General features: G+C 40.7%; 1 protein-coding gene across 1 annotated transcript in view; it reads right to left on the bottom strand.

The window, feature by feature from the left end:
- The window catches only part of SH3PXD2A (SH3 and PX domains 2A), a 343376-nt gene that overhangs the window by 186408 nt on the left and 135831 nt on the right, over positions 1-21137 (bottom strand). Inside the window, 1 exon segment of the mRNA XM_078151076.1 lies at positions 1443-1519. Within this exon segment, the coding sequence (XP_078007202.1) occupies positions 1443-1519 (77 nt within the window).

The following is a 21137-nucleotide window of genomic DNA, read 5'->3' as shown; positions in this document are numbered from 1 at the left end:
GAGTTCCAGAGATGCCTGAGGCTAGACCACTTCAGGAAAGCTGAAGTATGATTTGGCCCTGTAAATACCAGATGAAAAAAATCTTTCCTGAGTCTGCCCTGTCCTCCTCCCCTCCCCATCCCCATGTTTGCCCATTTAATTGCTTGGAAAAAGAAGAAAGAGAAATAAAAGCAGTGAGACCAGCTGTCAATTTGTGTTCCAATGACTGGTGCCATTTAAAAAACTGATATTGATCTGATCAAGAGAGAGCTTTTAAGAAGAGAGGACTCATCATTCTGGCACCTCATTAGCTCAAGATGGGACACTCTGGGTCATGCACTCCTTGCCTTTACTAAAACCAGACTTTTTTTCTAATTGGCTTTGTGTGGACAAGTTTGTGTATTTGTAGCAGAGGGAGAAAACAATTAACTAAGTCTGTAATTAGTTTTACAAACTTTCACAGTCAACCAGAATCATTTGTTTTAAGTAAGAATTTCTATTTTCATTAAAAATACAGGTATCTATTCACAATGTTTCCATTTCTACAAGTATATATGAATTCCATAAGCTTTACATTTTCCACCACAGACTCGGACAACAAGAATAATAATAGCTAACATTTATACAGCGCCTATTATGTGCCAGGCACCATGCTAAATGCTTTACAATTCTCATCTCATTTGATTCTCACAACAACTCTGAGAGATAGGTGCTGTTATTACCCACATTTAACAGTTAAGGAAACAAAGGTTAAGTGATTTGCCTGGTCACACAGCTAGTTAAATGTCTGAGGTCAAATTTGAATTAAGGGCTTCTTGACTCCAAACCCAGCCCCTTATCCACTGCTCCAGAAAGAAAGATTAGACAACAACATGATTGGCCTTCCCAAGAGATTAAGAAACTAAAGTCTGTTTTGTGAACTTACTAATGATGCTACCCACTGACTTTGGTTAACTGTGTGTTGGTACATAGATAAAGAATATTCATATCTGTATGTCTAAGCAGTGTGCTGTATCGTTCTGAAATGGTCAGACTCACTGCCACCAGAGGATAGAGGAACTCTCCATTTTCAAGTGAAGTTCCATGCTTATGAGTTTCTACAGCTGGATTGCCCCCTTTAACAACAGGTGACAATGAATGCTATAGGTCTTCAAATGGGGCCCATTTTAAACAGGACAGCCTGCATCGGGTGACAGTATTAAAAGGGGGCAAGGCTAAGCTCCCAGGCATGCCAGCCCTCCTTCTCTAAGGCCAGCCTTAGAGACACAGAATCTAGAGCAGGAAGAGAAGACTTCCTTAGAGGTTCTTGAGTCCCTCCTTTCATCCTGTGCAACAATCTCCCCATAATTGCCCAGGAAGCACTTCTGATAGATCTACTCAACTATACCCATAATCCTGGGACATTTACACCACCTGTGTAAATACACACATACTCACAGACTCACACCTACATGCACACTCACCCTGCAATATTCATCAATAGGCTTCAGTCTCTTCACAGCAACATCTCGAATGTGACTCCTCCGGAACAGGATCTTACCTGAAAGAGAGTGATGCGTGAGGAGAAGATGACGTATTCCTAACCTGCTCAGGGGACCAGGAAATTTTTGCCTTCCATGCTCTCCCTCATTACCCTCTGCCCTGATAACAACTGTTTCTTCCCTGGCTCTTCCAGACAAGCTCATCACTTGACTCTTTTTTTTTTTTCAGCTCAACTGTCACAGAGTTGACCAAACATAAGTCAACCCCCCTTCCAAGGGTCAGGTAGCACCTAGCCCTGCTGGCCTTCAGGCTCTGGGGTCTAATGAATACTGTCAATTGCTATCTCCGGACTGTCTGAATGATATATGAAAAAGCCAAGCTAAATACTCTTACTACCGGGCAGGTGTTCTTAACTTGAAGTCTGTGAACTTTAAAAAATATTTTGATAACTATATTCAATATAACTGATTTCCTTTGCAATCCTATGTATTTTATGTATTCAAAAACATTGGTCTGAGAAGGGGTCCATAGGCTTCCCCAGCCTGTCAAAGGAGTCCAGGACAAAAACAAAGGCGAAGAACCCTGCAACAGAAGTAACAAATGCAATGCTGCCACCATTTTCCTTTTAAAGATGGAACCCACCCTTACAGATGCATGTAAAAATGTACCAGTCCATAAGTAAACGCTGTTAGCCCTAAGAAATAAGCCTGATTCCTCTGAGCCTAGCAAGAGTTTTTGCCCATGTTGAAGTGGCAGTTTTTCCCAACAAGAACAGATGTTAAGAATACTTCCAGATATAAGGCCTGAGCAACCTCCAAAAAAGCATGGTTCTGAGAAACAGGGCCCAAACATTCTGATCTCCACAGCTCTATCCCTGGTTCCCACAGCTGCTCCTCCCCAAACTGTACCTTTTGCTCCAGAAAAACTATCCTGATTCCATAAGCGGACTCATGCATTTTCCAGCTTCAATACTTTATTTTTTTCCCACTGCTTGGAAATGTATTCTCCCATGAGGTCCCTGGGTGAAGATCCTATCAATCCCTCCAGAAAAGCCCCATTAGAATGCCATCTCATCATTATGACATCCTCACTTTAAAGTTGGAAGGGACCACAAAGGTCACCTAGTCCAAAACTTTCATTTGACAAAGGAGGACTGAAGCCTAGAAGTTAAGCGGCTTGCCCAAGTTTACAGAGGTAGTAAGTGGCAAAGTCAGAATTTAAAACCAGGTCATTTGACTCCCAAACCATCATTCTTTCCACTGCACCTTATTGAAGCCTTACCTGATTTCAACATTAGAAGGGATCTTTCTGAAACTTTGCTTGTCTTTCTCTTATAGCATTTCTCTTAGTTGCTATCTTACTCCACCCTACCAGATTGGACAATCCTAGGAACATAGGCTACCCCTGGTTTATACATCTTTGTATTCCCCTGTTGCACTGAGCACCTATCAGGAGGTTTAGCTTAGTGTTTACTCTGAATAAACAAATGACTAAGCTCCACTCAGTAGTCTGGGGATATTTGTAGCTCTCTAGTTGAGAATGAGAAAAGAAATCATGAAATGCTTACTCCCAAAGCTTCAGAGAAGTTTCTTCTCAAAATTTCATGCCATTAAAACTTAATGATGCTATAGAGATGTCAATGTGGCACAGTGGTCACTTTTTGATGGTCTCAGCCATCTTCAAGTTCTTTCTCTCACATGTAGCCATTCTCTAAGACTTAAGTTCCAGAAAGAGATCCTCAGTTGATAAGAAGGAATTTCTTGACCCAGAATTCCTTTCATTGATGAAATCACAGATCCCTCCTTCCAGTTCACTCCCTCTCCCTGCTCCCCACCATCTAAACAAATAGTGTGTGTGTGTGTGTGTGTGTGTGTGTGTGTGTGTGTGTGTGAGCAATAAATTAACCTACAGTCTAGGTGAAGTCTACTTAATTACTAGCCTGCTGCCTGCCTGGTAGTTTGTTTATAAAATTCATCTCTCAAAACCCAGCTTAAGTAAACTTCTTCCATGAAGCCTACATCACCTTTCCACAGCAACAGTCCTCTAGCCCTTAAAACTGCTCTAACAATATTCTGAATCACACAACTCAGCCTGAATTAGAATTGTACTTATATTCTGTGGCTTGTACTCCGTCCACTCTTCTTTCCTGTGACTTTTGTCTTCCTGACCAGACAAACAATGAGCTACCAAAGGATAGGGGCCATTTCTTACACCTCTGAAACACCCTTGCCCCCAGCACCCAGTATAGAGTTAAGCACCCTCTGGGTTCCCAGGGGGGCCTTGCTAATTTTGCTAATTGGTGGCACCATTAATTTTTCATTGAGGATCTGTTTCAAGTTGTTCTTTTCCCTCCTCTCCAAAAAGGGAACATGCCCTATCAGAAGGAAGACACTCAGGGAGGCCACACATGCTATTAAAAAATAAAATAAAATGAGCTCTGTCAGTTTATAAAAAGAGATAAAATACAATTTATGAAGATTTTTTTTTCTCAAGGAAGATGTCATAGATTAGGTATTTCTTGCCTTTGAAGCCTTTGATCTTCCTCTCCTTTTTCGGTCGGTTGTGTTCTTTTCTCACAAGAAGTGTTAGTATGTGTGTCTCTGGGTGTACATCATGTGTGAAAGTCAGCATAGTTTTTTGAAACAATAATAACAACAACAAAAACCCAACCTTTGACACACATCTCAGCACAGTCCTGAGGACTAGAACCCCCCCCCCTTTTGCCAGAAATAGTCAATCATTACTAAAAGTGGGAGAGACTTCAAGCTATCCCCTGAATCACCTTCACTCCCAAAGACACTCATGTCTAGCTGGAAAGTGTCGGGAAAAGTGAACAGACTGGAAGAAGATGAGTCTGTGGGAGCCAAATCATGGGTCATCTTTCACAACCACCCAACAGGAGAATCATCACAAGCCATTTATCTGTAGAAAAGAAAATGGAGAGGGGTAGGGGTGGGATTTGGAATAGGGGGATGAGATAAGACAAACCTAACAGATACTGGGTCATTTGCCCAGACTTATTGGTCTAACTTGTTCCTTTCTAGAAGACTTTGGAAGATAACTATTTGTCTTTTGAAAATTTTAGGGATGACTCTTGTGTCATAGATGCATTATTCTTAATTTTTAGGTGATAAGAACACCATCCTATTTGCCCAGCTAGGTGAAGAAGCGGATAGAGCACTTGGCCTATCGTTAGGAAGACCTAAGTTCAAATGTGGCCTCAGACACTTGCTAGCTGTGTGACTCTGGGCAAGTCACTCAACTCTGTTTGCCTCAGCTTCCGCATCTATAAAATGAGTTGGAGAAGGAAATGGCAACAATCCAGTATCTTAGCCAAGAAAAATGGAGTCACAAAGATTTAGATACAACCAAAATGACTGAACAACAAAAACAAAAGCAACTTCTTTGTTTGTCCTTTGCCAGACCTCAACCAGGTTAGAGCGTTCAGTTCTTGGCGCTCTAGTTTAAGAAGGACATTAAAGATATTTTCTTTAGGAAGGAGAGCATCCAGAGGAGGGTCTTGAGGCCTATGAGGATGTGTTGAAGGAAATAGGAATGTTTAATGTGGAGAAGATTTTGGGGAGAATCTGTTTCCCTAACGCCATACAAACTTGGACCCAAAAAACCAGACAAATATAACAAGAAAGACTACACAGGGAAGATGAAAAAGACCCCAGGAGACAGACCATTAATGAAAAAGGAGTGAACAACTTCAGAAAACAGGACCCCATATTAAAGACAGAATAGGAGGCAACTCTCCTTAGAAGGCAATATGGTATGGTGGTAATGGCACTGAAACTGGAGTCAGAAAAGCAATGCCTGTGTCTTCATGTATCTGAAGGGTCATAAAGTGAAAGAGATTAGGCTTGTTTTATTCGTGACAAACATACATTAGTCACTTAGGAATCCAGGTGGGTACCAATGCAGCATGCAAGCTGTCCATCTGTTATCTCCCTCACTCAGCAACCAGTCCATCTCCTTTTTCCAGTCATACTAAGGAGGGAATAATCATATGTTACATGCCTACTATGTACCATGCACCGTGCTAAGTGCTTTACAAACATTACCTTCATTTGATACAACAACCCAAGGAGGAAGGTGCTAGTATTATTATCCTCATTCCACAGATGAGGAAACTGAGGCAGATAGCATTTAAATGATTTGCTCAGGGTCACACAGCTATTAAGTATCTGAGGCTGGATTTGAACTTGATTGTCCTAACTTGAAGCCCAGTACTCTATTCACTGCATGACCTAGCTGCCTTTAATAACGTACCTAAGATAATGTGACAATATATTATTTCTGAAATTGTATAATTTCTTTTCCTTTGTACGTGAACTTTCTAAAAATGGTACTCTTATGGGCTGGGGTATGTAGTAGCTGGAGTAAGAAAAGGAGAGATGACAAATAGTCACAGGACTAGGTGACAAGATACAATAGGTGGAGAAGAAGGTAGGAAAAGTTTGGAAGCAGCAGATCTCTGAATTTAGGGAGCCACGCTACCTCTGGCAGCCAGAAAGAAAAAGATGACAGTCTTGCTCTCATGGAGTTCAAGGTTATGGTTAGAGAAATAAGACTAATGCATATGAAAAAAAATTGGGGAACAATTAGGGGCTACATACCATGAGGCAGCAGGAATTCAAAGAAGAAAAACTGGTGGTTCCATATGTCATCAGACTTCAATTAGTCTGGAGGAGGTAGAGTCTACATCCTGCTAGAACCCTCCTTACCCAATGCTGGCTCCTAAGAAAATAACAACTGCTCTAACCCCTTTAAAGTGTCCTTCAGGGGTCCCTTCATTGACATCCGAGCCTTCCCTGGTAGCTATCTTGGATTATATGTTTATATTTTACAAGATATAATACTATATATTATATGTTTACATATTTATATAGATTCATTGAAATTCTATTTCTCATTTTATCTTAACTTTAAACATACAAAACGCCAGTGCTTAATAAACTTCTATTGAATTGAATTGAATTTTCTTCCCAGTTGCAATGCCAACAAGAGAAAACTTTCTTTTCTTGGAGATTCTGGTAAAACTGGTCAGAAGAGAAGGGAGAATGAAGTCTTTGAAGCAATGCTGTACTCTTGACTTCTTTGTCCTAGATCCAAACCACACATCAAGAGCCAAACCATTGACCATATTAAAGAGGAAAGAGAAGAAAGCAGGAGTAGCCCATAAAGGGAGCAAAGTCCTTGGTGTGCCTTAACCTCCTCAGTCTTTTGCTGAGGTCTAGGACAGGGAGGCCCGGCTCCTGCTGGTTTCCTCAATGCCATGCAAACTTGTACCCAAGAAACCAGATAAATATAATAAAGAAGACTACACAGGGAAGATGAAAAAGACCTCAGAGTACAGATCATTTCTGAAGGAGAAGTGAACACCCTCGGAAGCTAGAACCCTCTATTAAAAATAGAGTAGGAAGTCTCCTTGGAAGGCAGGGTGGTATCATAGAAATCGTACTGAACTTGGAGTCTGAAAAGCAATGTTCAAGTTCCAGAAGGAGTACCTCCTATGTGTTGTCACCCTGGCAGAGGGCCCCTTAGCCTCTCTGCACTTCAGTTTCCTCATTCGTAAAATAGATACAAAACAGCGTCTATGAAATATCTGTATGAGGCTCCAAAGCATGGTGGATAGAGAATGAGCCTCAAAATCAGGAGGAGCTGGGTTCAAGGTCTGGCTCTGACACATAACTGACTGAGTGACCCTAGATAAGTCTTAACCTCTCAGTTGCCCCTAGACAACTCTCTAAAATTGACCACATGCAAATTTGCCTTGACAGTGGGAGTTTTCTCAGTGGGGAGAACCCTATGCCAATGATATCATTGTTTAAAAATGGTCACTTGCATTGCCTACTCCCTCAGAGTAGTGGTGAGGAAAATGCTTACAAAAATATGGGTTGTTGTTACAGACTGGTTCTTGCTAAAAGAATGTGAAAAGGAGGACCCTGAAGGAAGAAAACAGAAACAATCAGTTCAAGTGCTCTGGCCATGCCAGTAGATCGGCTGTAGTTTGAGTACACTCAAAACTTAGCCCTACAGATCCTAGAGCAAAGACCCCAGTGGTTATTAAATAAACCCTGTCTCTTAGCTTAGTAATGGCTTTGCCACTGTCATACTACCTTCTTGCCTCTCTGATGAGTAGTAGTTAGCAATTTCCCTCCTATCTACTGACCCTCCTTCTATTGAAAGCCCTGTTCCAAACTCAATAAACACAGTGGAAGAAGGAGGAAGTATAAGTTATCTGAAGGATGTTCAAAGATCCTGCTTACCCCTCAATATCTCCTAATAGTCGGTCATAGCAACATCCTTATCCTCCTAGCTGGCGAAAGAAAAAAGAAGAAAGAAAGAAAGAAAGAAAGAAAGAAAGAAAGAAAGAAAGAAAGAAAGAAAGAAAGAAAGAAAGAAAGGAAGGAAGGAAGGAAGGAAGGAAGGAAGGAAGGAAGGAAGGAAGGAAGGAAGAAGGAAGGAAGAAGAAGAAAGAAAGAAAGAAAAAGAAAGAAAGAAAGAAAGAAAGAAAGAAAGAAAGAAAGAAAGAAAGAAAGAAAGAAAGAAAGAAAGAAAGAAAGAAAGAAAGAAAGAAAGAAAGGAAGAAAGAAAGAAAGAAAGAAAGAAAGAAGGACCCCTGCCTTCACAGGCTTTACTCAGTTCCTAGCTTAGTAAATGAAAGATAAATACTGTAATACCAGGCAGGGCATGATATGAGAAAGGTTCAAAGTCCCCAGTGAGGAAAGCAGCAGTTCTGATAGAGAAGATCTCATGGAGGGAGTGGCATTTGAGCTCAGTCTTGAAAGATGGTTGGGATTTCAAGAGGTGGAGATAATAATAATAATACTAGCTAATATTTAAATAGCGCTTACTGTGGGCCAGGATGTGAGGATGGAGACAGAGCGAGCATTCCAAGTATAGGGAACAGCTTGAAAGGATGCATAAACACCAGTCAGTATAGGGAGAATTCAGCAAATGAGAAAAAAAACAAGTTTTGATTGAAGTGGCATGCTCATGTGAAGAAAGTAGTGAGAGGTGAGAGGTCAGAAAAACAGACTGGGGTCAGTTTGTAGAAGGCCTAGAATTCCAGGCTGAGGAAGTTTGCATTTTATTCCAACTGACTGTACAGGCTCCAAAAGGTTGTCTACGTAATCCAAGTATTCTTAAACTGGAGTCCATTAAGTTGTTTTTTTCTTTAAATTATTATCTCAATAATTATTTCAACAAAATGTGCTTCCTTTGTATACTATTTTATGCATTTAAAAACATTGTTCTAAGAAGAGATCTATAGACTTCACTAGATTCTTCAAGAGGTCCAGGACACAAAAAAATTAAGAATTCCTATTCTAATGCAATTCACAGTAGAATGTGATCACCCAAAGGACAGAGATTATTTCATTGTTGTCTTTGTATTCATAGGACCTAGCACAGTGCTTATCTGGTTCACTCACTAAATGAATGAACGGATGAATCTTCTAACCTTGTAGTGACAAGTATTCACTTCCCATTAGTGTGACCCATAAGCAAAGGATGGTTTGTTCAGCAACAAAATGGGACAAACACTTCACCACATCTTTAGATGCCCATAGAGACTTTCTGACAGTGTTGGTGGTACATCCAGATTGCCTCTACCTGCTCTAGGAAAAATACTGGTTTCCAAATGGTGGATCAATGGGAGGTAGGGGAATGGCTGGTTACTTATGATAAAAGGAAAAGAAAGAAGGGGTGAGGGGAAACCATCTGTTGAACCACATCCTACCACCAGGCTTAGACACCAGGGATCTGTTGCTGATAAGCATAATCACAGTTGGAATGCCTTCTGCTTGAGTGAAGGGATGGGGAAGACATAGGTTAAGCACACATCCCCTCCCCCTCCTGCCCCCCATCCCAGCCACAGCACTACTCTTTGGAAGTCTCATGTGCCAGACATCCCAAGGATCCACCAGCAACAAAAAGCCTAAGAGCACTAGACTGGAAATTAAAGGTCCTCAGTTAAAATGTTGATTCTATTACTCTTGCCCATGTAAGCTTCGATTGAGTCATTTAACTCCTGTGGGCCTCAGTCCTAATTTGTAAAAATGAAAGCACTGGATTGGATCAGCTCTCCTTAACCTGAAGTCCAGGGACCCCCAAAGAGGTCTGTGGAAAGAAAGCTTATTCCCTTCCTCTCCCTTCCCTTGTCTTGCTTTTCACCAGGAAATACAGAAATCACAGCAAGAGGATATCTCTCAGTGGAAAGATGAGAGAATAACTAGGAAGGGGTGCAAAGTGGCTGGTAAATTGAAAGTAGCTGAGTGGTACAGTAGATGGAGCACAAGGGATAGAGGGCTGGGCTTGGAGTCAGGAAGACCTGAGTTGAAATCCAGCCTCAGGTTTTTAGGATGAATCATTTAATATGTCTACCTCAATTTCCTCAACTATAAAAAGGGGATAATAATGGCACCTACCTCTCAGAGTTGTTCTGAATCTCAAGGGATGTAATATTCGTAAAGCTCTCAGCACCGTTTCTGGCACATACTAGGCATTTAATATAATACTTGTTCCCTTCTCTCTCTTCTAAATTAAATTCTACTTGAGACCTTTTAATGAGCAATAGCTATAGGAAACTTCTGTTTGCACTGGATCTTTCAAAGGCATCTACTAATTACCCATTAGAACCAGCAAGTTTAGAATTAATGAGAAAAGACAGGAAAGTCAGCATATATAGATAGGCAAAGCCTATATAAGCACTTAAGCTCCAATTCAGCAAGCATACATGGGAACCAGGCAGCTTGCAAAGCCTATGGGATGTGCAGAGAGTGATGCTAAATAGCTTAAAACCAAACACAGATAGATCCCTGGAGATCACCACTAGAGACCTCCTTACAAAGTGACATCACACCATTAATGGCAACACTATGGGTCAGGTAATTCAACCAGTTCCAAATCTAATAAAAATTTTACAAGGGAAAAAAAATCCAATCAGGAAGAAAAGGGGGGCTGTCTCAAATGACTGGTTTGGATGTACGCTTAAAACCTTAACTCGGTCAAAGCTTTGAATAGAAAAGAGAAGGGAAGACAATGGAGGAAGAACACTGAAGACTTGAATGGCCCTGAAAATACATCACTGGTATTGTTAAAGAACATAATAAGCTACCGCTGGCAAGGAAAAGCAAAGGCTTTTCTTTTAAGTTATTTTGAGAGCAAGAGGAAGATCCCATGTCTCTCCATCTTTTCCATAAGAGTGCATCAGACTTCGACAAATGCTTTATTACAATCGAGATAAGCTATATCTACACCCTTCCCCTGATCTACCTAAGTCTAACCTAACTCTATCACAAAAGGAAATGAGGTTAGTCTGGCATGACCAGTTCTTGATGAAGCCATGCTGGCTTTGTGATCATGTTCACTAAAAGTCCTTTTAATAATACATTCTAGAAATTTGCCAGGAATTGAAGTCAAGCTCACCAATTTGCAGATTCCATTACTGGTTATACTTAAAAACCAAAGGCTGGCTAATAACCACAAAAGAGAACTGCCTGCTATTTCAGTAATTATGATTTAGTTTATATTTCCATTTCAAAGCTAATTATTTAAGGCCTTATGGCAGAATTCAATGTTGTTAGCAAAAAGTACCTAGTAGCTTTTTCGGGTGAGACTTGTAAAATACAAGCTTCCTTGTGTACACAAACATACTTTCATTCACTAATAACCACAGTTAAGGGAGGCTCTTATTCAAAACATTAACCAAAAGTATAAACAAAAACAAAGTTTATGATTTTGCTGATAATTCATGCTTATGTTGGAAAGTTTAGCCAAACTTAGCCAAGTTTGGGCCTTAGCTGTGATATAAAGACTTTTTATTTGATAGATATAACATAGCACATTAGAACTTGAAAGTCTCTGGCTCATTAATATAGACTTAGAGGCTCCTAGATCCAGAGTTAGAAGAGACCTCAGAAGGTGGTCATCAATTTCAACCCCCTCAATTTACAGATGAGGAAACTGAGGCCGAGGGAAGTTAGGTGACTTGTCTAAAGTCATGCAGATAGTAAGAATCAGAAGTGGGATCTGAATTCAGGTGCCCTGATGCTAAGGGCAGCAAGGTAGCTCCATAGGGCACAGAACGTCAGGTCTGAAGTCAGGAAGACTCATCCATTGCCCCATGACTTTACCAGAAGCTCCACCCCCCAAAAAAAATTCATGAACTAGAGAAGTTAACTCACTAAAGAACTACCATGGATTGAGAGAAGACATGCATAATAACCAAACTGATATACAAGACAGCAGGGACAGAACTGATCTAGCTTACAAATGTAACAACTTCCACTACTACTACTACCACTAGTACTACTAGCATTTCGTTAAAGGTTTGCAAAGTATTTTACCTATATTATTTCATTTTGTGCTTACAACAGCCTTGTGAGGAAGGTCTCATTATCCACATTTTACTGAGGCTGAGAAGTTAAGTGACTAACCCAGGGTCCTATAGGGGATAAGTGTGAGAGATTGAATGTGAACTCAGGTCTTCCCGTCTCCAAATCTAGCTCTATTCACCATAGTGCCCACCTGCCTCAATTATGTGATGGGTCATCTTCTACCAGTGAGGTATAGGCTTAGGGTTGGGGGAGTACTATTGTTCTTACATTTACCTTCTCAACCATAATCACACATAGACCAGAGTTCACCAATAAGCAGCACATTCTTCCAAAATTATAAGACCTACAAAGGAACCTTATAAAGCACCCATTTCAATTTATTCATTTGACAGAAGAAGAAATGGAGGCATAAAGAGTCACAGGGTGACTTAGTAGAAGCACCAGGATTAAAACCTTGGTCTCCTGATTTCCAGTCCAGCGCCCTTTCCACTGCAGAATGATCCCTGAGGTTCCTTCTAGCTGTAAATACATCTCTCACTGGAGGACAACTGTACGCAGAAGGTGCTATATAGCTAGTGACTAACAGGCAGGGCAAAAGTATATGGCAAATCTTACCTCTCCTAACACAGAAGGAAAAGACACATAGAAAGAGAAACACACACATATACTGGCCTGAGGCCACTTTTCTAAAACTGACTACTGTGAGTATGAAAGGAGAGGGGCCCTCATTCATCCCTACTTAGCCCCTCAATGCTGAGGGTGGCTCACCCCAGCCCATTCCCCCAGCCTGGGGCTGCAGACAGAGTGGGGCCAGGACAGTATGATTGACTAAGTGACCCTCATAAGGACACAAACAAATCTTACTGCATACAACCCTGTGTGGCCGGCGCCCAGGCCCGTTGGCTCTAGGAGTCTGAGAATCAAAGCCTTCATTCAAGACCATAGAGTTTTTCAATGCCGCCTCCTCTAAAGAGAAACTCCTTTCAGAAAAGAGGATGGGGGCACTCATGAGTGGGTCACAATCCCCAGAAAGGGAAGGGAAGATTCAGAATAGTCAACAGGATAAGGCCTCCAGTGGGCTAAAATAGTAATACAATAAAGCCCCACTAGAAAACTAGAACTAGAGATCATCAAATCCACATGAAGAAATTGAGATTGAGAGAAGGGAAATCCTTGCCAAAGGTCTGTCAGTCAAGAAGCACTTTTGGTACCTACTACGTGTTAGGCATTGTGCTAAGTGTTAGGGATACAAAAAGAGGCAAAAGACAGCCCCTTCCCTCAAGGAGCTCACAATACAGTGGGGGAGACAAGGAGCAAACAAACATATGTATGAAAAAGCTATACATAGGAAAAATGGGAAATATTTAAAAGAGGAAGATTAATGGCAGAGCTGTGGACTAAATCATATGTGCTCCTGACTCCCAGTCAGAACCAGATCCAGAACCAGAAGGCTGGTCCTTAACTCAGGTTCAGAAATGGAGTTGAGTACTACCTGTGTGATCTTGGGCAAGTCTTAGTCAGCTTTTCCTGGCCTCAGTTTCCTTATCTATAAAATGAAAGGGTTGGACTAGAAAACCTCTTTGGTCCTTTTTCACAATGTAAATCTATGACTCTACAGCTCTAGAAAGGTTCTTTGGAGCAACACAAGCCAAAACCTTCAAGCTGGAAAAGCTGCCGTTAACTTGGCTACACTGGCTGGAAGGGAGGTCTTGTCTCTCTTTCTAGCCTATAGCAAGAGGATCCCTCCAATCCTGTTTATTCAGGCACTGGAAAAAGAGCTTGCAGCAAAGATGAGAATGAAATGAGGTGGGTCGCCTAGGAAGGAAGGAGGGAGGGAGGGAGGGAGGGAATGAAAGAAAGAAAGAAAGAAAGAAAGAAAGAAAGAAAGAAAGAAAGAAAGAAAGAAAGAAAGAAAGAAAGAGAAAGAGAGAGAGAAAAAGGGAAGGAAGGAAGAAAGGAAGGAAGGAAGGAGGAAGGGAGGAAGGAAGGAGGGAAGGAAGGAAGGAAGGAAGGAAGAAAGGAAGGAAGGAAGGAAGGAAGGAAGGAAGGAAGGAAGGAAAAAAGAGAAAGAAAGAAAGAAAGAAAGAAAGAAAGAAAGAAAAGAAAGAAGAAAGAAAGAAAGAAAGAAAGAAAGAAAGAAAAAGAGAGAAAGAGAGAGAGAAAAAGGAAGGAAGGAAGGAAGGAAGGAAAGAAAGAAAGAAAAAAGAAAGAAAGAAAGAAAGAAAGAAAGAAAGAAAGAAAGAAAGAAAGAAAAAGAGAGAAAGAAAAAGAGAGAAAGAGAGAGAGAAAAAGGAAGGAAGGAAGGAAGGAAGGAAAGAAAGAAAGAAAGAAAGAAAGAAAGAAAGAAAGAAAGAAAGAAAGAAAGAAAGAAAGAAAGAAAGAAAGAAAGAGAGAGAAAGAAAAAGAGAGAAAGAGAGAGAGAAAAAGGAAGGAAGGAAGGAAGGAAGGAAGGAAGGAAGGAAGGAAGGAAGGAAGGAAGGAAGGAAGGAAGGAAGGAACATTACCTGCAAACTATTGGCCAGTGAATTTAACTTTAATTCCTGAGAAATTCTCGAACACATGATTAAAGAGATGGTTGCAATACCTAAAAGAGGAAGCAGTGATTACAAAGAGTCAACTTGGCTGGCATCAACAAAGGATCATCTCTGACTAACCTGATTGATTGATTGATTGATTGATTTCTTTCTTTCTTTCTTTCTTTCTTTCTTTTTTCTTTTTTTTTTTAACAGGACTGCTAAGCTAGCAGATGAGGAGAATGCTATAAATACAGATTACCTACTAGGGAATTCAGTGGATAGAATGCTGGGCCTGGAGTCAGGAAGACTCACCTTCCTAAGTTCAAATCCAGCCTCAGACACTTACTAGCTGTGTGACCCTGGGCAGTCACTTAACCAAGTTTGCCTCAGTTTCCTCATCTGCAAATGAGCTGGAGAAGGAAATGGCAAACCACTCTAGTATCTTTGCCAAGAAAACCCCAAATGGAGTCACAAAGAGTTGGACATGATTGAAAAAAATGACTGAACGATAAAAACATTTCAGCAAAGCTTTTGATGAAACATCTCATACTATTCTTGTGGAGAAGATGGGACAGCTACATATTAAATGATAAAATAAAAACTAGTTAGACTCAAGAAGTAGAGAGGTAGTAAGAGGTATCCAGGGTAGTATACGGGGATTTGGGATTGGCCCCATGCTCATCAGATCTACAGAGGACACCAGGGTAGGAGGGAGAGTTAACACCCTGGATGACAGAGTCAGGCCTAAAAAGAGCATTAGACTCAATCTAATAAGATGAAACACAGCAAGGATAATTAATGTAAAGCCTTACACTTGCATGCAAAAAATCAAATTCACAAATATAAGATGGGAAAGATGCAAATGAGAGCTCTGAAAAAGAGCTGGAGGTTTTAGTGGACTGCAAGCTTAGCCTGAGTCAACAATGTCATGTGGCTGCTAAGGTCATATGATCTTGAACTGGATGGAACAGAACATAGCTTTCAGAAATATAGAAGGGGCAGTCCCTATTGTACTCTAGGCTCATCAGACCTATCTTGGGTATTCAGTCCTGGGTACCACAGTTTAAGACATACTCTGATAAGGTAGAGGGGGTTCAGAGGAAGACAACCACGATGGCGAAGGGTCTGGACTCAGCTGAAAGAACTGTTCAGCATGGAGAAGAGAAGACTGGAAGGGGAAAGGGGGACATGATATCTGTCTTCAAGTATTTAAAGGTGGGATTAGACTTGTTCTGTTTGACCTCAGGCATGAGAACAAGGGGCAAGACTGAAGCTGCAAAGAAACTTGTTACCAGGAAAATTTTCCTAAGAGCTGTGCCAAAGTGCAATGGGCAGCCCTGCCTTCTTGCAGAATTGGGGTGATCACTTATCAGGTATGTCATAATGGTTCCTTTTCTGTGTGGGTTAGATAGGATGGCTCTGAGGTCCCTTCCAACTCTCAAATTCAGTGATTCTCTGTCTTTAGTATACTCCTATCACCCTGCTTTATTCCACTCCTCTTAATTCTGTCTTCTTCTCCAAGAGACCCGAGGTCTTCCTTTTGCTCTCCCATCCATCACTACTTACCTCTTTTGTCCCAGTGATCTAGATTCCAAACTGCTCTCCTTCCTCCTCTTCCTTTTCCTCAATTAAAAGTGGCATTTCCTCAGTGCTCTATTCTCCACTAATTTGAGAATCTAGTAAATTCATTCAAACGAAGGGATTGATGAGGATTAAAGTTTGTAGAATACTTCTTAGGGTATTTGTTCTTAAAATTGTTGTTAGGCAATTGTGTCTGACTCTTCTTGATCCTCTGTACCATAGCATGCCAGGCCCTTCTATCCCCCACTATCTCCCAAAGTCTGTCCAAGCTCATGTTCGTTGCTTCCATGATACTATCTATTAATCTCTCCTCTACTGTCCTCTTCTCCTTTTGCCTTCAATCTTTCCCAACATCAGGGTCTTTTTCAATGAGTCCTGTCTTTTCATTATGTTGCCAAAGTATTTAAGCTTCAGCTTCAGCATCTGTCCTTCAAATGAGTCCACTTTGACCTTCTTTTCTCTCTCTATGTCTCTCTCATGGCAATCTCATTTACTCTGATGGCTTTGATTACCATTTTGATACAAATAACTCAAATCTACTGCACCATCTCCAACCTCTTTTCTGCATTCTAATGTCTGACCCACATGTCCAATTGCCTATAGATGACCCCTTGGATAATCCATTGGAACCTCACACTCAACCTGCTTTTCAATCAAGCTTTTCCCCCTTTGACCTTATGACTTCACTATTTTTATCTATAGTCTGACCAGGTTCTAGAGAGTCATAATGTTGGGATTATCTGTTTCATCCCTCTATCCAAAATAATCAAATCCTATCAATTCCACATTGCCAACATCCATTCTCTTATTCGTATTGCCACCACCCTACTCCTCTCACTTAGTGCCTCCTAACAGGTCTTCCTGCCTCTACTCTTTCCTCATTCCAAAACATCTTTCAAATGGCTACCTTAATCTTTCCTAAACAGAGGTATGATTAAGATGTCACTCCCCTAACTCAAAAATATTTATTAGCTCCCTTTTTCTTCCCAAGTAAAGTTCAAATGCTTTTACCTGACATTTAAGATCCTCCACAATCTGGCTTTCTCCCTTTCCAGCCTTGTCTTGTTATCACTCCACTCAACCTACTTTCTAGGCATTAGGCCATGCCCCATGAACATGCCTGTATTCTCCCATCTCTGTGACTTTGCTTAAGCTGTTCTCTAGGCTTGAAATGTCTTTCCTCTTGATCTTCATTATTAAACCAACTTAGATTTAAGAAAGATTCATATAGAGAACACAGAAGCAAGATAGATAATGGAAGACGAATACAAAATCCTAGCTTGGTACTACAAGAACTAAAGCTCAGAATAAGTTGAGGCTGGTGAGGAAAGCTAAGGATAATTCAAAAGGGGGATCTTTGGAGTTTTGTTTGTTTGTTAGCTAGCTACACTGGGGAAAGGGGGGAATCAAAGGAGAAAGCAGCACTCATTACTCAGAGTAGATAGGATAATAATGACTGACAATGAAGAGAAGGTAGAATTGATTTCCTTATGTTTTCTCTACAAAGGAGAATGACCTTTGAGAAGGAAAGGCAGAACAAAAATGACTAATAAAAAATTGGTACCTAAGGTAAGTAAGGAGGCAGGAAGGTAATATGGACAAGCAGTCCTTGAGAAGCCCTGGTTATGTGGCCAAGATGACCTACATTCTTAGGTACTGAAAAAATAGGCAAGATATCAATGTTAAGTCATTTATTTTTAAAAGATCATAGATGAGCTGCTAGGTGTTACAGTGGATAGAGCACCGGCCCTGAAGTCAGAAGGACCTGAGTTCAAATCTGGCCTCAGACACTTACTAGTTGTGTGACCCTGGGCAAGTCACTTAAGCCCAACTGCCTCAAAAAAAAAAAAGATCATGGAGAAGTAGAGAGATGATGCAAGAGTGAAAAATGTGATCTCCAATTTTTTTTTAAAGGTGAAGAGGGTGGAGTCCGCAAACTATAGGCCAGTGAGATTGACTGAAATTCCTGGAAAAAAATACTAGAACTTATGATTAAAGAGATGATGAGTGAGTATCTAAGAAAGGCATCTCTGATCCGAAGGGGCCAACATGAAGAACAGGTCATGCCAGACTGACCTAATTTCCTTTTCTGACAGAATCAATCAACCATCCAACAAGTATCTATTAAGTACAGACTGTGCTCTAGGCACTGAGCTCAGTGCTGGACATGAGGAAAAAAAAACAAGAAAGAAATAGCATACTAGAAGACTGACGAAATGCTGTAGATAGAATTTACCTAGATTTTAACAAAACATTTGACAAGTCTCTCATGACATTTCTTGTGGACTTTGTTGTTATTCAGTCATTTCAATTGTGTCCAACTCTTGGTGACCCCATTTGGGGTTTTCTTGGCAAAGATACTGGAGTGGTTTGCCATTTCCTTCTCCAGCTCATTTGACAGATGAGGAAACTGAGGCACACAGGTCAACATAAGATAAGATAGAGAAATGAGGACTAGATGATAGTACAGTTAGTGGGCTCTGCTTCTGATTCTCAGGACTTGGCCACTGTGCCTCAGCTGCCCTTTTAACCCTGAGACTTCCCTCAGCACATTCCTCCAACATCCCAGCCTTCTTGCATTGGTGAGTTCTTGCCAGGAACTCCATTTTCAGCTCCCTTTTCTATGTTATCTTCCTCCAATGAGATTTAAGCTCTTTGAGGATAAGAGCTATCTTTCTTTTTGCTTATACTCCAGCGCTTAGCACAGTGCCTGGCACATTCTAAGTGCTAAATAAATGCTTGCCTTGCCTTGTGGTTCAAGCCTTGAATGTCCAGATATTAAAAAAAAACAATCATTAACATTCATTAATACCACGTAATGTGTATTATAGCTATGTATATTTATCTAATCCCTTTCCTAGACTGAAAGTTCTAGGGAACAAATATTGCCTTAAGCAAATTTTATGTCACCCAGCACATAGCAATGCTCTGCAAATGTTAAGTAATTAACAAATGTTTGTTGAATGAATGAACAGAAAGAGAAGGCTTGAAGAGGCTTTCTAACTGTATAGGAATGAATTCCTGAAAGCAGAATTCAGGCAGTGTGGCAGAAAGGTAGGGGGAATGATTTTGAGGGCAAGAAGGCTTCACAAGGCACTCATATTATACCAGGTAAGGAGATAGGTAACCTGCCCATGTGTTGGACAGTCTCATATATAGACTGTATACCCAAAGTCTTAATACTGGACTCCATGACCATGAGTAAGGAGTCCTGCTGAGGGCTCCAAGTTCACACCAAGATCTTGACATGAAAATAAAACCTTTCTTAATCACTCCCTTTTTTCCTAAATTGGGTCTATACTTAGATTATACAGAATCTTTCTTGATTAATTCTGTGCACAGTAGAGAGAAGGCTAGAGACCCATAGAAATAAGAGAATGTTAGACCTTAGATATTATATAATCCAACTTCCTCTGGAAAGCTGAGACTCAGAGAAGGGAAGAAAGTTTTCTAAAGTCCCACAGTGGGCTAGCTGCAGAACTAAGACCAGAAACTCTTCTCCTCACTCCCAATATGGCACTCTGTCCACTGTACCAATAAAGGCTCTTTCAAATAAAAGTTTGAGGAGAAAGGAAGAAGGGAAGAGATCTAGCATTTTTAAAAGCCAGGAAAAAACAGGGTTTCTCTAATCGCTTCTGGGGGTTCCTGGGAACCCCCAGTAAAAAAAAAAGTCTATATTAGCCAGAGAGAGACAGTCAAAGAATTGAATTATCTCACTCAGGAAGTGGGCCATCTCTGTGCACTGTGAGGCAGGCATTTCTGCTGATGGAATATTTTGTGGCTGAGTTATTTATAGATGACATCTCTATTTATATGTTCATTGAATTTTCTCTATGATCCCTTTTTTTCCAGTCCATGGCGGGGAAAGAAAATAGCTCCTCTCCCCAAGTTCTTTGGAGCAAAGGTCAAGGCCAGGGTCTTAAATATGTGTAAAACTTTTTGGTAGGATGCCTTGGGCACTAGGGTAGGGGTAGGAAGTTGGGAAACAATACTAGTCCCTCACTGCACACTGTCCAAAGGAAATGGGCTGGGGGTAAAGTGTGTCTTAGGAAAAGGAAATAAATGAACAAATGATGAGATGACTTAATGAGGCAATACCTACCATCTCTATTATAAAAAAACTCATGAGCAATAGGAATGATGCCTGCCCTATACTATTTTCCTCATCATCTGAAATTCTGCCTATAGACTTTCATTCCTTTGATATATTTTTTAAAATAAGATTTTAATTGATTTTTGAATCACCATAATTTCTCTTAATACCCTTCCTCATTCACCTCCCAGAAAGTCATGTCATAACAAATAATATTTTTCATTCCTTTGATAGAACCCAAGTCTCCTGACTCCCAATCCAGTCTTCATTGTCAGAATACCTTGTTAAAATGTGACCATCCCTGAAGAAGGCTTATTCCTTAGGTCATTACAACTAAGGAAACATTACAACAAAGGAAATTAGTTGGTAGACAACTGAGGGCAAGTCCCTACAAGAACAGGACATAGGAAAGGGGTATAGGGCAAAGGAAGAGAAAGAGAGAAATTAGGAGAAGGGAAGAGGAACACAGAGGGGAAGGTGGGATGGTTTCAAAGGAAAACTGCCACCTTCAAAAATCTGCCCAGAGTTGGTCCTTGAGAGATTCAAGGGAAAAGGGGACTTCCAAGAGTTTTCTCCCTATTTGCTCTCATTGAAACAAGCTTTAAGACAATCCAGATAAATAGGATGTTAGGTCTTAGATTTACATATGCTCCTTTATTATTCCTACAGAATGGGCCCTGTTATTCTATGGGGCAGAGGGGGCAACAGGCAAAGAAAGGGAACAGGACCTATCTCAGGCCCCACAGGACTGGTCTGAGCAGTGACAGACCTACATTCCCATATGTGTTAAGGACTGATACCCCATCCATACCAAAAACTGGAACATAGAAATGTAATGTGATATTTTGAACCCTGGGAAATATGAGGCACATGACGAGCTATATAGACTGATGCAGAGCAAAGAAAGCAGATCCAGGGAAACACACATACTATTATTCCAATAATATAAATGAAAATAACACTTAAAGGATAATGTCCCACACTGAGTGAAACATACTTCCCAAAGTGAATCCTGCTAGACTCATGTCTATAGCATCCCCTTCTAGAAAACTTTGAGCACAGCCCTATCCTGGGTACAATGGAGATAACCTGCTCTCAAATGGAACCCTGATCTGACAGGGAAATAGAGTAGCCTCT

This window comes from Phascolarctos cinereus, unplaced genomic scaffold (genome assembly GCF_003287225.1).
Source record: "Phascolarctos cinereus isolate Bilbo 61053 unplaced genomic scaffold, phaCin_HiC Scaffold_3;HRSCAF=262, whole genome shotgun sequence".
Taxonomy (NCBI): Eukaryota; Metazoa; Chordata; class Mammalia; order Diprotodontia; family Phascolarctidae; genus Phascolarctos; species Phascolarctos cinereus.
Note: the sequence above shows the minus strand (reverse complement) of the source record. Positions and strands in the feature narration are given on the sequence as shown.